The sequence below is a fragment of the Myotis daubentonii genome, chromosome 5 (assembly GCF_963259705.1).
Source record: "Myotis daubentonii chromosome 5, mMyoDau2.1, whole genome shotgun sequence".
Taxonomy (NCBI): domain Eukaryota; kingdom Metazoa; phylum Chordata; class Mammalia; order Chiroptera; family Vespertilionidae; genus Myotis; species Myotis daubentonii.
The window spans coordinates 53346134-53364434 of record NC_081844.1 but is presented as its reverse complement, the minus strand read 5'-3'; the positions used below and the strand labels follow the sequence as shown (position 1 = coordinate 53364434).

Genomic DNA, 18301 nt, shown 5'->3' with positions numbered 1-18301 from the left:
CTCGCTGCCTTCCCCTTGTTATGGGAAGGGAACTCGGGCCAAACAGCCCGCATGTGGCGAGGACCGCGGATGGGAAGATGGGAAGCGCGTGTGTTTCTGGTTACAGCGTCTGTCCCTGGGTCCCCAGGAGGCTGCATCTGGAGCTGAGACTCGGTGACTCAGCACTGAGACACGCTCCCCAGCAATTCTCACACGCGTTGCTGAGAAGGGCCAGGCAATTTGACTCCAAGCTCTGGTAGTCCTCGGCTCACAGCGAACAATCAGAAAAATGCAAATATTGAACAAAAAGAACTAAACTCTTTATCATTTTGTTGTTAATACTGAGTACCAATTGTTGATAGCTAATTTTCCTGATGTAGGCCCGAATTATTTAGGCTACGTTAATTGAAAGCTGTAATGCGGTATCTTATAGAAAGGAAGGTTACACCTTGTAGTCTCTTACGTGTATTTTTAGAAAAAAATTGATTGACTACTATGGTCACTCTTAAGTTTTCTATTTTCCTGTTACGAACCATGGAAAGATACGAAATTAGAGTGGAATTTCACCGATGAAATGTTATGATATATATTGGAAAGCAGATTTCTGACATGCTGAAGAAACAACGTTTTAAAAGTGTAGCTTTCAAGTAGCTTGTAGCTAATCAGGATGTTTTGAGAACATGATGCTTACAAAGTAGGTGGCTGTTGGCTTGTCTGTCTCCTTGGCTCCTTTCTGCTCTGCCTGTATACGCTTTTCCTTGAGCGGCCAGAAACCAGTGAAATCCTGGGCTACACCCCACATCCTGGATCTTCTGACCGTCCATCCTGCCTTGAGGACTGAAATCCGACCATGTGAAATAATCACTCGGTATCCCCTGGCATTCTCTGCACATCTCCCTGTGGCCATTTACAGAATTGCGTGACCGTTCTTCCCTCAAGGAGTTCGCGGTCCAGTAGGAGAGAGATGGTTACTGGACCGTGAACTCCTTGAGGGAGGAACTTGATCCTTTGTAGACACCGCATGTTTTCTAACAATGCACGGCCATGGTTGTCACTCCGCAAATGTTTGCGAGATGAATGAATGAGGAAAACGTCACACAGATGCTCGCACTCTCCCCCAGACACCAAGGAGCGGGTTCTTCTATTCAGAATCATATTTTACGCTAAAACCAAGACAGACAAGCCAAGAGTCCTGGATTCTGGCCCAGGGCCTGCCACTTGCCAGTTAACCCTGAGTGACTCATGTAACCTTGTGGAGTTTTATTCTTCGCGCTGTGAAATGCAAAAGTGGGATAAATGAGCTCCAAATTAATTCTAGTTCGAAAGCAACAAAACCTTTTTCTTTTGGAAATCTTTTCTTTACTCATCACCTTCTCCCATCAGGACCCTAGGGGAAGCGGTCTCAAGGTGCTCCCTCCCGATTCATATGTTCATGCGTAATAGTCTGGAAAGCAGTATGCATGTATGCGTGTGTAACATGTGGGTGTGATTTTTTGTGCGTGTGTGACTCTTCCAGGCCTTCCGAACAGAGTGAATTAAAACTTGCGTGCAATGAATTTGAAAGACCTGAGCTGAGCCGTGACATCGATGTAAGAAATTGGTGTCCACAGGAGACCCCTGGGGACAGGTATAAAACAGACGCTGGCATTGGAAGAAGCTTACCTGCCGCAAAGAGAGAGGCAGGTATGGAACCCACTGAGCGGCGAATGGTGCTTCCGGGTGGGATTTTGTTTCCTTGAGGAAGGACCCAGTGTGAGAAATGGCGTCTTGCTGAGATGGTCACTCTACAGGCAACGTTGATGACTGAAGCCCAAATGGAAAGCTGTCGAGATGAGGCCAGGAGGCTAAGATTCTTTTGAGCCAGGACAGGCCTCTCGTGTGGTCCCCTCCTCCCCCACCTCCCTGAAGCCTAGCCATTCTCGGCTGTCCCCATGCAGGCTGCTGAAGGCACACTGGTTGCTGCTCTAGGGAACGGCCAGGTGAGGAGGATAGTAGCTGTTCTCACACCTGAGCCAGTGGTTCCCGCAGAGCCAGGCCAGTGCCCCACCCAAAGGGCTGCTGGGCACATCCCTGGGAGTGGGAGGCAGAGGGCACCCGATGCTAGCTCCAGGGTAGGGCAGAGCATAGCTGGAGGCTAAAGGGCCACTGAAGTTGGCAAGTCAGGTGGGACACAGGGTGGGAAGAGGTGTGATCCTCCCAACCGGCACCCAGGTTCCCAGGCACGTGCCCAGGTCAGCGCACACAGGCTGGCGGAGTTAGGGAGTTTCTATCCTTGTCTTTTGTTCATTCCCTTGACACATAAGTTGCTTTTTGATCTATTGGAGGTTCTTCCCACCCACACATAAATTATACTTCGAAGCTCTTAGTGCAGCGGTTCTCAACCTGTGGGTCGCCACCCCTTTGGTGGTCCAACGACCCTTTCACAGGGGTTGCCTAAGGCCATCCTGCATATCAGATATTTACTTTATGATTCATAACAGTAGCAACATTACAGATATGAAGTAGCAACGAAAATAATTTTATGGTTGAGTTACAACATGAGGAACTGTATTTAAAGGGCCAGAAGGTTGAGAACCACTGTTTAGTGGCTATGTTAATAGAAGAGGGGGGGAAATTACCTACAGGTCTGCAGACCAATAGACCAGCCTGGGTTTTCTTGATAGAAGTGTTTGTTATTCCCAGAAGCACTGTTAGATCCAGTTATCATCAGTATGGGCTGAATGAGCCCCAAACAGGTTTAACTGCCCATCCCACAGGCAGAGGAGACATCGCCCATCCCCGCTGTTTCTCCAAATCCCATCATTAGTTGCAGTTCAACAAAGTCAGCTGACCCTGAAGGTGAACCTTGCCGTCTCCATCATGTCACCTCTCTCCTTTGACCGGAAATGACATCACGTTGAAACTGGCTTAAGGGAAACATGGGGTGAGCTCTTCTCTCTTCCTGCCCACAGAGGGCTACTTCCAGAAGCCGGGGAAGAAGTGCGTGGAGAAGTCCTGCTCAGATTCCAGCTCGGACTGCGGCAGCTCCTCGGGCAGCGTGCGTGCCAGCCGTGGCAGCTGGGGCAGCTGGAGCAGCAGCAGCTCCGATGGGGACAAGAAGCCCGGGGGCGCCCCTCAGCACTTCCTGCCAGCCGGTGAGTCCCGAGAACGGCCCTCCCACCAGCAGTGAGACCTATAAAAGCAGGCCCTGTCTGAGAGACGGGCACTCGTAGCCGTCAAAACCTAGACAACACATCCACGTGGGATTTCAGTCCATGTTTCCCTTGAGTTTGTATGGACCTGGTTTGTGCCCTAACATGTGGTCTGTCTTTGAGAATGTCCCATGTGTGCTGGAGAAGAATGTATATTCTGTTGCTTTGGGGTGAAATGTTCTGTAAATATCAGTTAGAGCCATCTGATGTAGTGTGTCATTTAAGGCTGCTGTTTCCTGGTTGATTTTTAGTCTGGAAGATCTGTCCAGTGATGTCAGTGGGGTGTTGAAGTCCCCTATTATGACCGTATTGCAGTCGATCTCTCCCTTAAAGTTAATCAAGAGATTTATATATATATATATATTTGGATGCTCCTGTATTGGATGCATATAACATAAGACTTTTTAAAATTCAGGGCTTGCCCTGGCTGGTTTGGCTCAGTGGATAGAGCATCGGCCTGCGGACTCAAGGGTCCCAGGTTTGATTCCAGTCAAGGGCATGTACCTTGGTTGCGGGCACATCCCCAGTGGGGAGTGTGCAGGAGGCAGCTGATCGATGTTTCTCTCTCACCGATGTTTCTAACTCTCTATCCCTCTCCCCTCCTCTTTGTAAAAAATCAATAAAATATATTTTTTTAAAAAAAAATAAATAAAATAAAATTCAGGGCTTAACATTAACAAAAAACAGAAGTGTAGCTTTTGTTAGTAGGGGAAGGCTGACAGAAGAATGATAAAAATATGAGGGTTATGTAATATCAGGGAAATGTCCCCAATATAATTAATGGTGTAAAAGACCAAAAAGGCAAAGTATATATGAGTATGACCCCAACTTTACACATATGTGCACACATCAAAGACATTGTAAAAACTATCTCTAAATGTTGATAATGGTAGTATAACTATAGGTGTCTTATATTTTCCTTTTTTAAACTTTTGTTTATTTTTATAGATTTCCTATGATAAGCATGTTACTTTTATAAGCTGGTCTATTTATATAGCAAAATTTATTTTCTCAGAAAAAAACCCCATTAAAAAATTCTATATTATTAATGGTTTCAGCCTTTTTCCCCCCCATAAAGAAAACATTACTAAGCCAAAATTCATACATTTAAATGTTGGGTTTTCAAATAAAAGATAAATTATAAGACATTTTAATAATAAAATTACTGAATGTGTGACGATCAGTTTAAAGTGAAAAATAAACCACTCATTAGGGGTTAATGATATTAACCATTTGCATTATAAGACATCATGCAGGTGAGTTATGTTTGGAAAAACTTGCGATAATTCTTTCGCTTTGATGCAGGAGACAGTGTTTCACAGAACGACTTTCCTCCAGAAACGCCCATCTCCTTGAACCTTTGCCATAACATCTGCAACCCCCCGTAAGTTTTCCGCTGCCCGGCATTCTCCGTGTGCTTCATGCACTGCTTTTTCTGTCGGCGTGTTTCTGCTTCGTACCTGGTTCTGCAGGGTAAGGTCTGAAAACGTTTGAAGGATGTGAGGCGGTGAAATCTGATTTTACTAGTAATTCAGAAAGGGGCGTCCTTCCAAGGCACCACAGTTCATGTGGAGGTGTCTCTGGTCCTTCCTGTGACGTGACTGTGTCAGAAAGCCTCCCATCCTGAAAGTAGAAAGAAGACACTGTTGTTATAAGAATGGACATCATCTCCTCTTTGCTGGGACTTGAAATAAAGCCAAGCATTGATGATCTAGGAAGTTTTGAAAGAAACTGGTAGATACTCCGTGTTTACAGTCCCACCGTGTGATGCTTGCAGCAGCGTCGGACAAAATAACACAAACCTTCTATTGAGTGAGAGGGAGGAGGACATGCAGGAGGAGAGGGTTTCAGAGAGAGACAAAATTCGTCTTCTTAGGCATCGGCCGCTTTGTGAGAGGATAGGATGTCATTAAAATAAGTTGGTGAGCCGGCTCAGCGGTTAAGCATCGCCCTATGAACCAGGAGGTCATGGTTTGATTCCTGGCCAGTGCGCATCCCTGGGCTGCGGGCTCCATCCCCAGTAGGGAGTGTGCAGGATGCATCCAGTCAGTGATTCTCTCTCATCATTGGTGTTTCCATCTCTCACTCCCTTTCCCTTCCTCTCTGAAATCCATAAAAATATATTTAAACAAATTAAATAGGTGAGTTGGTGAAAATGAACACTCAGCAAGGGTACAAGGAAAGCTCTGTAAGAACCGTTTTTGTGAGCTGTAGAAAGTAAACCAGGGGTTAAGAATTGCTGCCAGCTGGTGGCAGGCAGATGTGTGCTGTAGATGGCCTGGTGACCTTAGTTAAAATGGCTTAGTTGATAATTACAGGGCGACTTTGCTGGGTCTTAATACTCCTCCACCCTTTCCTGGCTGTCAACCATATGTCTCTAGTATCCTTAGGTTTCTTGGGGGAGGGATTCGGGTAAACACTCAACGAGACTTGGTTATACAACTTCAATATTTCCTTGTACAGAAAAAATCAGCGATGTCCATTTTCTCACTTTCCCCACAGCGACGTGACGAGTCTCCCACAATATGCAGAACCTCCCTGTCCCAGCCTTCCTGCCGGGCCTGCAGGTGTTGAAGAAGATAAAGGTGAGGCTAGTTTCTCTTGCTCCCGACACCACCAGGTGCAGGTGTCCTCCATTGTGGGCTGGGGGCTTGGGCGGGGCGGGGCCATTGCCCCAGTGCCCTCTTCTCCGAACCATGTCACTGGGCTTTAGTGCACTGGGAAGGCACCTGCCTTCTGCACCTGCATCACTGGGAACCTCTGCCTTCAGCCGCCCCCTGTGCACTGACACTGGGCTCCCTCCTGTAGCCCAGGCATAAGGGCTCCAGGATAGTGCGGGGCTACCCCTGTGTTTAGTTCACCTTTCCCACTGGGAGGTCCGTTAGAAAGCACACGAAGGGTGAGGCTCCAGCACCTTAGCCTACTTCTGCGTTCCCTGCCCTCTCCTCTTCCTTCCCCACCTCCCCATGTCCTACACGTCTATTATCTCAGCCTCCGTGCCGCCTCACTCCTGCACCAGGCTATTTATTCCCACATAAAATGGAAATACGGCTGGGGCCTAGCCAGGTGCATGAGCATCACATGTTTGCATTAATTCCCCTTGGTCCCAGACATTGCAGAGTGACTTGAACAGGCCCAGGTGCTTGCATACATGTGGCTTGCATTGCAGGAGGGAACCTTAAGCTTAAGGAACCTGTGTCTTTTAGAACAGGCAGTAGGCATGTCTCCTTCTCCAGAGGGAGACACCGTATGATGCGAGGCTTTTGCTTAGCGAACATCCTTGAATAGATGGTCCAGAACAGAGGCACCCAGGGCCTCTGCTTGCAGCATGTACAGAAGTGCAAGGAGCCTGTGGAGACTGACCTCCCGGCAGCCACTCTGCTCAGAACCTCCCAGGCGCTTTCCATCTGACCAAAGTCAGTGCCCACGTCCTCCACGGGGCCCACCAGGCTCTGTGCTGCCTGGCTCCTGGCTGTTCTGAACTCACAGGACACACTCCCACTGCGGGGGCTGCACACTTGGCTCTGTCCCCCGTGCCCAGAGCTCGCCTCCTCACACTTCCTTGGCTCGCTTCTCACCTCGATCACAGGCGTACAGCATCTGAAGTAAAGGTCGAAGCAGCATGCTCTATTTCTGCTGTCTATTTGGAAACTATACCCCAAAAGGAGTGGGGGGAGCAGGTGTGGTCAGCGTGTGGGGGTGACACGGGGGTGTTTCCTGCGGGGAGAAGGGGCACTGAGAGGCCTTGCTCTCTTCCTCAGGTCTTTACCCCCCTGGAGACCTGTGGCCCACGCAGCCCGTGTGTGTGACAAGCGGCTTCAACTGCGCCCTGGAGAACCCGGTGCCCGGTGTGGTGCAGGGACAGGCCCCCGTGCACAACAGGTACAGGTCTGTTGGCTGACAGCCGCCTGCCTTCCTGGGCCTGAGGGCTGGTGGTGGGGACTGAAATTCCACCTGTTAGGTTGTCCTCACAGAATTGAGGGCCGAGCCTCCTTCCCCAGCTACTTCAGCCACTGGGCGTTGCCATCTGCCTTCCGGAGTTGTGTTGTGATGTCTTAGAAAAGAACAAACCAGGCATCAAGAGAAACAGAAAAGGAAATAACAGTAATAGATAATACAGCTGGAGACCACATCATTGCTTTCCTTTCTTTAAAATGAAAAGATGGGCTATCAATATATTAAAGGCAAAATTGAAAAAGCAGTCACTCCTAATTCCTACCCCCCCCCAACAGTGCAAAGATTTCCATTTTTTCATGCTATGAATCTTGAACACAGTCACATTTTTAAAAGGTCAAAATAATTTGAGTATTAAAAAATAGTTATATAATGGCCGTTCCCTAAATTTGTTCATGGCTGTGACTGTCATTGAATTATGAAACCTTGAGAAACTGTGTATATCTGTGTTTCACCACAGAATCCATTTGAATTCTTTTTGGGGGGAGGTCAGCTGATTACAGTGGTATTTACTTTCTTGTTTCTGGAATGAGAACCCAGTTGATAACAGTGATCAGAGTATCATGAGTCGTGGTCTTTGTAGTCGTGATTTACCCAAGGCGAATGCTGGTCCTGCTCTGCATGAGGGGTGGACATTTGCACAGCAGGACGTGTGTCAGTCCTTCCAATGTGAGTTAAGATGCTTTAGGTAGGCCAGTGGCTCTTCCTCAGCGCTGATAACCACGGCCTAGTTCTGCCTCTGGTTACGTATCCTGGTTATGCAGGGAGTCTGCTCCTCGTCCGAGCGTCTGTCCTGCCATGGAATGTCATCAGTGATGAGCGTTAAGTAAACCTTTGATCCTGTGACTGGAGAAAGTACATCTTTTATTTCCCAAAATTGAGGATTTAGCCGTGATCAGGATGCTGGGCAATACAATTGGTTTCTTCTTTCTTTACTTGATCTGTTGACACCCTGTTTCTGAAATGAGACCTCTTGTTTTTGTTTTTGTAGCAGTTTCATTGATTGGAGTGCAACTTGCGAAGGCCAGTTCCCCAGTGTGTACTGTCCGTTGGAATTGAACGATTACAATGCCTTTCCGGAAGGTAAAAGCTGTTTGAACAAGCCCAGTGCCATTCTTTTATTCTCAGAAAGTCCAAGCAGGAAGTGTTTGGCCTTAAGGCACTCACTGCAGAAGCATGTGTCTTAAAAAAATTAGATGTAGTTGACATAACATTATATTCGTGTCAGGTGTACAGCATCATAATTCGACCTTTGTGTGTATTGAGAAATGATCACCACCCAACATCTAGTTAACATCCCTCACCATGCATAGTTATAGTTTTCTTTTCTTGTGGTGAGAACTTTTAAGCTTTACTCTCTTAGCGACTTCTAATATACAATACAGTATTAATTACAGTACCGTGCTGTACATGACAGCCCAGGACTGGTTTATCTTATCCCTGCAAGTTTGTACTTCGCAAGCCCCTGAACCATTTTGCTTATTCCCCCACCCCCACCTCTGGCAACCAGCAGAAGGTCTGCTGTATTCATGAGCTTGTTTTTATTTTTGATGGTTGTTTATTTGTTTATCTTGTTGTTGTTAAGAGGGTGCCTTTAATGTTGAGTGGCCTTTGAGAATGACCTTGCAGGAGGCTGCTGACGGCTTTTGTGTGGGTCTAGTTATGCATACCCTGCCATATATAATTTTCTGTGGCCTCAAAAAGCCCTGTACAGCTGGGTGTCTGGGGGCTTCTACCAGTCACCCTAAGAGAGAACCAGGTCATTGGCTTTATGTGGACCTGTCATTGTGGATTCCCCATGGGAGGCCGGGGCGCTAGTGGTCGGCTCCTCTTCTTAGGCAGCCAGGCCACGTGAAATAGAAACCTCTCCCTGCTTGCTCCTCAGCAGGCCCTCATGCCTCTGCCGTGGTGGGAAAATGGTGGGAAATTGCCAATGCTTGGGCTCAGGCACCTGTTGTAATAAACAATAAGAGATATAAGATTCCCCTGATAAGCTGGAAAATTCTCTTACCGTACGTTACAGAACACTCATGATTTGTCATATTGAGCTAAATTTGCAGAGACACAGTAAGCGGTATATTAGCTAGTGCACTAATGTGGGTTTTGATACATGCATTGCTCTATGTTAACCACAAGGGGGTGCCGTGGTAGCTTTCTTCCCATGCTTCTGAGGCTTGTGTGTATTATCTTCTTAGCTAAGCGCTTGGCTTGGTATTGCCGTGGTCAGTCCCTATGGTATATATGCAGGTGGCTGAGGTTGGCATGATAGGTGATAAAATTTTTAAGGGCTGGTAAGAAGCTTGACGTGATTCACATCTATAGTAGTAGAATAGTGCATCCTGTGTATCAGAAAGATCCCATCAAATCGTCAAATATATAGGACATAAGCCCAGAGGTAGACCTTCCCTGAGGGCTTCCAGGTGATGTGTCTGATAAACAGTTTTAAACCTGAGAGTGGCAGTGGAACTCCCGGTTCACACAGAGTGAGTATGCTATGTCTGTCTTTAGCCTGTCCATACAGTAAGGAAGGCCTTGAGAGTCTTTTTGCTGAGAGTGAGAATTCAGTTCGCCCCATAAAAATGTTTACCTGCGTTGATGTCTCCCGTTCTTTGTAGAAAACATGAATTACCCCAATGGCTTCCCGTGTCCTGCTGAAATTCAGACAGACTTTATTGATCACAACTCGCAGTCTACCTGGAACACCCCGCCCAACATGCCGACCGCCTGGGGACACCCCGGTCTCGTCAGCAATCCGGTCAGTGCTGCCCAGCCCTCGCTGTGGCCCTGGGGCACCTCCAGTTTCTTGCTGTTTTTTTAATCCTGGTCTCATGTAGCAATAGAGCTGGGTTCGGATCACCTAAAGCCAGGCTTGCTTCCTTTAGGTCAGGGGTGGGGGGGGAGCCTTTTTCCTCCCAAGGGCCATTTGGATATTTATAACATCATTTGAGGACTCATACAAAATGATCAGCTTAAGACTTAGCCCGTTATATTTGGCCAAACATTTAATGAACTCTCACCCCTAATGCCTTGGCAGGGCCAGACCAAATGATTTCGCGGGCCTCATACGGCCCTCAGGCCAGACGTTCCCCACCCCTGCTTTAGATCAGAGGAGCCCACCCTCTGAGGGAACCTCACACATAATCAGACAGGCGGGGGCTTGCCAACATTGGCATGCTAGCCACTTCCAAGCTACACCAGCAGTGATGGCTTGTGGGAAGGTTGAATTGGGGCCATAGCTGTGTTTCTGTGGCCCCGCTAACCTTTTCATCTGTGACCAGAGATGAAATGAACGTCACAGAAAGGTGTCAGTGGTCAGCGACGGGGTCCTGAGGGCTTCCTGCCTATGAACGCCTGTCCGAGCCTCCGTGCTTAAAAGTCCTACGCCTTCCCCCTTTCAGAGCCACTCAGCAGATTTTTACAGAGAGGACATTTCAACTGTGGGTCCTTGCTTGGGTTGAAAGTAAGTTTACCCAGTTAGATGAGGATTTCACAACCCTGCGTTTGTGGAAAATGCAGTTCAAGCAACATGGATGGTTGAGAATAGTTTAATAGCACCCAAGTGACTTGGATGGATACCATTGCGGTATCTATATATTCAACCTTGACGTTGCCTTTTTAAGACTTTTTTTAAAAAAATATTTCTTTTTTAAAAAACATCTCCTTTCCCCCTCCTCCTTTACATCAGCCCTACCTCACAAGCACCCGAAGCTTATCTCCAATGTCTGGACTTTTTGGTTCCATCTGGGCCCCGCAAAGCGATGTGTATGAAAATTGCTGCCCCATCAGCCCCACCACGGAACATTCGACTCACATGGAGAACCCGGCGGTCATGTGCAAGGAATACTACCCGGGGTTCAACCCGTTTCGTGCCTACATGAACCTGGACATATGGACTACCACGGCCAATAGGAACGCGAATTTCCCACTGTCTAGGGACTCGAGCTACTGTGGGAATGTGTGAGAAACGTTTGATTTTTAAACAATGTGAATAAAGAGGCTTGTGTTTTGATGACTAGCGTAAACTGGTTCTTGAGATAGATTACGACATTGGTGGATATTTTGGCACTTTTATATGAAAATAAACGTTTTTTAATGAAATCTGGGTGCGATCTTTTTTTACCCTTCACAAATCAGTAGAAACTAAGCATCCATATGTCATTACTTTATACCTCAAGGAGTGTGTCCAACATGCCAAATGCTTTCAGTCAGGACAAGGAAGGCTTTTGGGAAGGTGGGAACTGGGATAGAAGTAGCTGCTGTGTATCTCTCTCCCCCTCCCCCCGCCCCCATGCACGTCAGAACCCCCAAGGTAGCTTGCAAACAATGAAGTCGGTAAGGTGACATTCCCAGAGATTCTTATGTCACTGACCAGTGTACCAGGCGATCAGCATCTTTCTTTCTTTCTTTTTTTTAATATATTTTATTGACTTTTTACAGAGAGGAAGGGAGAGGGATAGAGAGTTAGAAACATCAATGAGAGAGAAACATCAATCAGCTGCCTTCTGCACACCCCTAACTGGGGATGTGCCCGCAACCAAGGTACATGCCCTTGACCAGAATCGAACCTGGGACCCTTGAGTCCACAGGCCGACGCTGTATCCACTGAGTCTAACCAGTTAGTGCAATCAGCATCTTTCTTTCCAAGGTCTCCATTGATTGTAGCATGCAGGCGGGGTTGAGAACTGCTGACTGGGAAAGCCCAACTGAGCAGCCAGTCACTCGCCTGGGGACTCAGCTCAGGGTGGAGGGTGGTTCTCTCTGGTCCTGGTGGCCACGGGGGTGAAGCGGCGAGCCTACCCCTGTTCTGCCTGTCCAGGTCTGGCCAGAATGTCCCTCCCCTCCATTAGGGCAGTCACTGGGCGGGACAGCAGCAGGGACTTTCCAGTAGCATTTGGTTTCCCTGAGTGAGCAGCCTTACTCCAAATACAGGCCCTCAGGGTCAGGTCGGGTGCATGCCTGCCAGGCGGGCTTGTGTCTGCTCATCCGTGACTCGAGCAGTCCCTGGGGTGGTGGACTTCTCTATCGGCGTGTGTAAATTTTGAAAATGTTTTTAACTTTTAATAAAAATCTCTCCTTGCTGCATTTTGTTTCCTCTTTGTTGGAAATTCTCTAGGAGATAGTTTTGAGTGGACCGCTGGGTTTACTTGCTTTGAGTTGATTTCGCTTTGCCACGGGGTGTGTGGGCGCCTGGCACAAAGGAGGGCTAGCATGTTGTAAATCCGGGACTGCCCTCAGCAAGGCGCACCCGCAAGCATGCCAGGACACTAGAAACCTCCCGGGCTGCCAAGTTAGAATCGTGATGCGGGTGAAGCCCCCAATACTGAATAATGTTAAAAATAGTTTAGGTTCTAGGTATAGGCCCAAAAGAATTGTTAGCAGGGACTAGACCAGGGGTGGGCAAACTTTTTGACTCGAGGGCCACAATGGGTTCTTAAACTGGACTGGAGGGCCGGAACAAAAGCATGGATGGAGTGTTTGTGTGAACTAGTATAAATTCAAAGTAGACATCATTACATAAAAGGGTACGGTCTTTTTTTTTTTTTTAGTTTTATTCATTTCAAACGGGCCGGATCCGGCCCGCGGGCCATAGTTTGCCCACGGCTGGACTAGGATAAAGGTTTGTGCTTCTGTGTTCATAGCAGCATTATACCCAACAGCCGAAAGGTGGAAACAGCCTAGATCAGCGGTAGCCAACCTTTCGGACCTCACGGACCACTGATTGGCGACCGCTGGCCTAGATGCCCACTGATGGATGTATGGATAAAGAAAACATGATAAGAACATATAATGGGATATTGAGCCTCAAAAAGGAAGGAAATTCTCCCTGGCTGGCGTAGCTCAGTGGTTAGTGTCAGCCCATGCACCAAAGGGTCACTGGTTTGATTCCCTGACAAGGGCACATACCTGGGTCACAGGTTCGATCCTGGTCTTGTCGGGGCATGTGTGGGAGACAGCCAATCAATGTGTCTCCCTTCAGATTGATGTTTCTCTCTCTCTTCCCCAGTTCCCTTCCACTCTAAAAATCAGTGGGAAAAATATCCTTGGGTGACGATTAACAAAAAAAAGAGGAAGGAAATTCTGGCCCTGGCCAGGTAGCTCATTTGGTTAGAGTGTCATCCTGATATGCCAAGGTTGTGGATTGGAACCCCAGTCAGGACACATACAACCATCAGCCAGTGAATGCATATATAAGTGGAACAACAAATTGATGTTTCTCTCTTCTCTTCTCTTCTCTTCTCTTCTCTTCTCTTCTCTTCTCTTCTCTTCTCTTCTCTTCTCTTCTCTTCTCTTCTCTTCTCTTCTCTTCTCTTCTCTTCTCTTCTCTTCTCTTCTCTTCTCTTCTCTTCTCTTCTCTCTCTCTCTCTCTCTCTCTCTCTCTCTCTCTCTCTCTCTCTCTTTCTCTCTCCCTCCCCTCTCTCCCCTCTCTCCTTCTCACACTCCCTCCCCCCTTCCTCTCTCCCTTCCTCTCGGTAAAATCAAATTAAAAAGAAAGGAAATTCTATATGTACTACAATGTGTATGTACAATGAAAACATTCTACTCAGTGAAATAAGCCAGTCAACGAACAAATGCCGTTCGGTTCTACTTCTGTGAGGTACCTAGTACGGTCAGCTTCATAGAGACAGAAAGTACCACGGCAGTTACCAGGGGCTGCGGGGAGGAGGGGGAAATGGGGAGTGATTGTTTAATGCAGGGGTCCTCAAACTATGGCCCACGGGCCACGTGCAAATACAAATATTGTATTTGTTCCCGTTTTATTTTTTTACTTCAAAATAAGATATGTAGAATTTGTTCATAGTTTTTTTTTTTTAACTATAGTCCGGCCCTCCAACGGTCTGAGGGACAGTGAACTGGCTCCCTGTTTTAAAAGTTTGAGGACCCCTGGTTTAATGTGAACAGTTTTCGTTTGAAAAGATTTGAAAAAAAAGTTCTGGAGATGGATGGTGGTGATGGTTACACAACAATGCCAATGTACTTTATGTCACCAAATTGTACATATAATCAAAATGGTAAGTTTTGTGTAATGTATGTTTTACCACAAAAAAAAATAATTCATGTTCAGCATAAAATTCAAAACTTTCCCACTGGGGAGCATATGAGGCCTTAGATCAATGGTTCTCAACCTTCTGGCCCTTTAAATACAGTTCCTCATGTTGTGACCCAACCATAAAATTATTTTCGTTGCTACTTCATAACTGTAATGTTGCTACTGTTGTGAATCGTAATGTAAATATCTGATATGCAGGATGGCCTTAGGCGACCCCTGTGAAAGGGTCGTTCGACCGCCAAAGGTGTCGCGACCCACAGGTTGAGAACCGCTGCCTTAGATTTATGTTGTGCTCATTGATCCAATTCACTTTCCTATTTTCATCGATCCTTCAATTCCCCGTCAGGAAAACATGAGAAACCCAAACAAGTCCTTCCACTGAATACAGAAGAAAGTACAAACTTTCACTTTTACTGGAATATTACCTTTAGTCCTAAGGCCAAACTCAATGATGGGGAAACTGGGAGTTTTTCTTGGTTTAAAATATTTACTGAGTACCGTCTAGGAGCTGGGACCAGTCCCAGGGGCCCTTCACCAGCGAACAGGACAGACTAGGTCCTGCTCTGCTGGCACATTCCAGAAGGAGGGACAGAAAAGACACAAGCAAAAGATTCAAGGAATGTTTTGGACACTGCTGCGTGCTCTGAGGGCCATGAAATGGTGATGTGATAAATGGGGGAGGGGCAACAGGTGGTCAGGGAAAGTCTAAAGAATTAAAGCTTTTTTAAAAAAAATCAATTTTCTTTTCCTTCTTTCTTTAAATATTAATGTGTTTTTGTTTTTATCTTTATTGTTGAAAGTATTACAAACTCCCCCTTTCGTCCCCATTGACCTCAAAGAGCTAAAACTTGCACAGCAAGAAAGAACCAGCTGTGCCAAGATCAACAGGCAAAGCATTGCCACCGGGGAAAGGGCAGGTGCCAAGGCCCTGGGGCAGGAGGCCTGTGTGGCTGGGGCCTGGAGAGCAAGGGCCACAGGGGAAAGAGGTGAGGCCCTGGAAGTGGGCAGAGGCTGCCCCCATAAGGCCTTGTAGGCCACCGACAAGAGGATGGGATTTACTCAAGGTGTGCTGGGAAGCCACGGGAGCATTTTAGGAGAGAAGAAATGTTATCTGATGTGAGATTCAAAGAAATCACTGCCAGCTGAATAGGGAAAAGGTTCTTTGGGTGCAGAGGTAACAGTAACACCAGCTAGACATCCGCGGCCACAGTGGAGATGACGGGGAGAATTGGTTTGTTATAAGAAAACATGCTGATTGGTGGGGTGGAGTTGAGTTGATGGGGCCCTGAGAGCCGAGTCAAGGTGATGCTGTTGATGAGAGCAGAGCGTTTGGGGAGGGCCTGGTTGGAGGCAGGGGCAGGTGTTCCGAGTTGGACCGTGTGAAGCGGAGAGTCACGCAGGCAGTTGCATCTGCAGATTTGAAGCCGGTGAAGTTTAGGGCTGGGGACGCCCACTGCGACATCTTCAGCCTCTTGATGGTTTTAAGGCGATGGGAGTGAATGAGGCCGCTTGGAGAGAAGAAGAATTTTGAGGTCTGAGCCTGGACACCCTCATGTGTAGAAGTGGAGAAGAGGAGGCAGGAGCAGAGTAGACTGAGAGGAACCGCTGACAGGATAGGAGGAAGCCAAGAGGCCGAGAGGTCAGATGTGCAAATGCCATGGGACCAGTCAGACAAGGAGAGAGCGTGAACCTGAGTCTGTCTAGCAGCTGTCCCTGGTGTCCTCACCATTCTGGAGGGAGGTGTGTTGAGGGAGGTGATGAGAGTCTAGGAGGTGAATGGCAAGGGTCATTATTCTGCCCAGCACCAACAACGTGCAAGCATGCTCATCACAATGTTAGAACAGTGACGACTTGGAAATGCATGTTCTACAATAAGAATATGTTCGAATTATAGTCCATGCAGATGTTGGAATACTAGGACACCGCTAAAAATCATTGTAAGAGTGGCACAGGCAATGAAACAGTGGGACACAAAGTGACATACAGTATGAGCCCACGGAATATGGGGGGATGCACCACCTAGTGGGTGGGATTGGGAGTGATTTGTATCTTCATTTTTGTATTGTCTAGTACAAGCATGTGCTACTATCACCCCACCTCCCCCCCCAAAAAATAACTTTTAATTAAATCTTAAGCGAAAGTATATTTTATTTAACAATGGGGAAAAGTAAGTATGTTAAAAACAAATGCTAAAGTCTAATAAAATGTTCATCATGCTATAAAAGGACAGAATTTAAAGGCAAAGGCAAAGTGAAACTTTCACCAAGCATTTCCTAATAAAATTCCTATAAAATGAGGTATGTAGTAATTAGTTGGGTTAGGACTAAACACACATAAGAATGCCTTTAAATACATAACCAACATACAAAATGCAAGGCAGTCTAATGACAATCAAAATACTGGACAAATAGTGTAAAAGTCACCTTTAAAATATAACTTTTAAAAAATACATATCCTATAATATTTATGCAAACTCAAATGAACATTTAAAAATAATTATTTCGGTGTGACCCAGACATTTGAACAATTTAGTGTTCCTAACTGGATTCCAGAGAAGATGTCAGTAAATCAGAATGTACATATTTAGTATTTATGTATGTAGAATGTACATAGTATTTAGAAAACTCTTATTTTAGAAACTGAAGACAAACAAAAATTTCACCCAATATCATTTCAGGTTCATTTCGTCTGGCTGGCTGCATATTTATTCATTCACAGTGGGTGTAGAAATTTTTTGAAATCTTTGAAAAAATAAAGGAACATCCCTAGCCGGTTTGGCTCAGTGGATAGAGTGTTGGCCTGTGGACTGACGGGTCCCAGGTTTGATTCCAGTCAAGGGCATGTACCTTGGTTGTGGGCACATCCCCAGTAGGGAGTGTGCAGGAGGCAGCTGATCGATGTTTCTCTCTCATTGATGTTTCTGACTCTCTATCCCTCTCCCTTCCTCTCTATAAAAAAATCAATAAAATATGTTTAAAAAAATAAATAAAAACTGGAGGAACAGACCAAGCCCAGTGACATGGGGATTGAATAGGCTACCCTACTGCAGTGGTGCATGGCCACTCAGTTCAAATTCCATATGAAAAGCAATCCCTTCTTACAACACAAGGGGCAGGCAGTCCCAGGTCAGTCCAGGTTCCTCAATGCATCACGTGATCTAGCTCCACAGAGCTCCCAAAGAGAAACCAACTACTTATTTGCTTTCCTTCTTTCATTAAAGAATGTACTAAATCAGAATAATATCCAAAATCCAGAATTGATTTTTGTATTAGTTGGGATAGGCTAGGTTATGCTGCAATAACAAATTGATCCCCAAACAGGCCCAGATGCCACTCCAACTGTCCAGCAATTCAATAATATTAAATGTAAAAATAAAATAATATTTTTTAAAAAGAAAGAAAGAGGATTTAGATGTCTGGAGTTCAAACCCTGACTATACTTCTTATGAGCTTCTCTAACCTCCCTGGGCCTCAGGTTGCCCATCTGCAACGCCGGCTCATAATTTTTTCCACAGGGATGCTAAGAGACTTCTGCCTCATGTGCGATGTTGTTTATATGGTCCCTTTGGAATTACTGGCTCAATTTATCTCTTCCCCCAAAGCTGTGAGCTTCTTGAGGGCAGGGACCATGATTTGACTTGTGTGCTGTTCACCCAGCAACTAACACCAAGCCTGACAAAAGGAACTGCTGAACCAACATGGGATAACTGAAAGCATACTTCTAGTAGGTGCTTGATAGCTATTGTTCTTTTCCCATCCTCCCTTTCAACCCTGGCCTTGCTAATCGCTTCCTGGACAGATAGCTTCAACACCACAGGGAGTTCAGTTCCTCCACAGCAGTCACTTTCATTTCCTAAAATTGCAATCTTTCTTTGAAACATTATGCAAAAGTGGAATTTCAATGTGGCCACTCACTAGGTGGGGCAAAACAAAGTTGTCCTGTACCAGTTCCTGGCATGGCTGGTATTGCCCAGTATGCAAGTTTCTAAGGTTGACAAACAGGGAAGTGTTCTGTATTGTAGTGTTTCTGTGAGTGCGGGGAAAACTTATTAGAATACTTCCTCATTCTTGGAAAAGACAGCAATGTCCCTTTCTTGCCAAAGCCAAGTCCCAAGTTTCTCTCTCTCTCT

The 18301-nt window shown here is 46.3% G+C and overlaps 1 protein-coding gene across 1 annotated transcript in view; it reads left to right on the top strand.

Moving 5' to 3' along the window:
* Positions 1 to 11222, top strand: part of TMEM131L (transmembrane 131 like) — a 146185-nt gene extending 134963 nt beyond the window's left edge. Inside the window, 8 exon segments of the mRNA XM_059697802.1 lie at positions 1496 to 1662; positions 2931 to 3113; positions 4476 to 4554; positions 5673 to 5755; positions 6932 to 7052; positions 8116 to 8207; positions 9740 to 9879; positions 10810 to 11222. Of these exon segments, the coding sequence (XP_059553785.1) occupies positions 1496 to 1662; positions 2931 to 3113; positions 4476 to 4554; positions 5673 to 5755; positions 6932 to 7052; positions 8116 to 8207; positions 9740 to 9879; positions 10810 to 11085 (1141 nt within the window). The 3' untranslated portion in view covers positions 11086 to 11222.
* The last annotated feature ends 7079 nt before the right edge of the window (positions 11223 to 18301 follow it).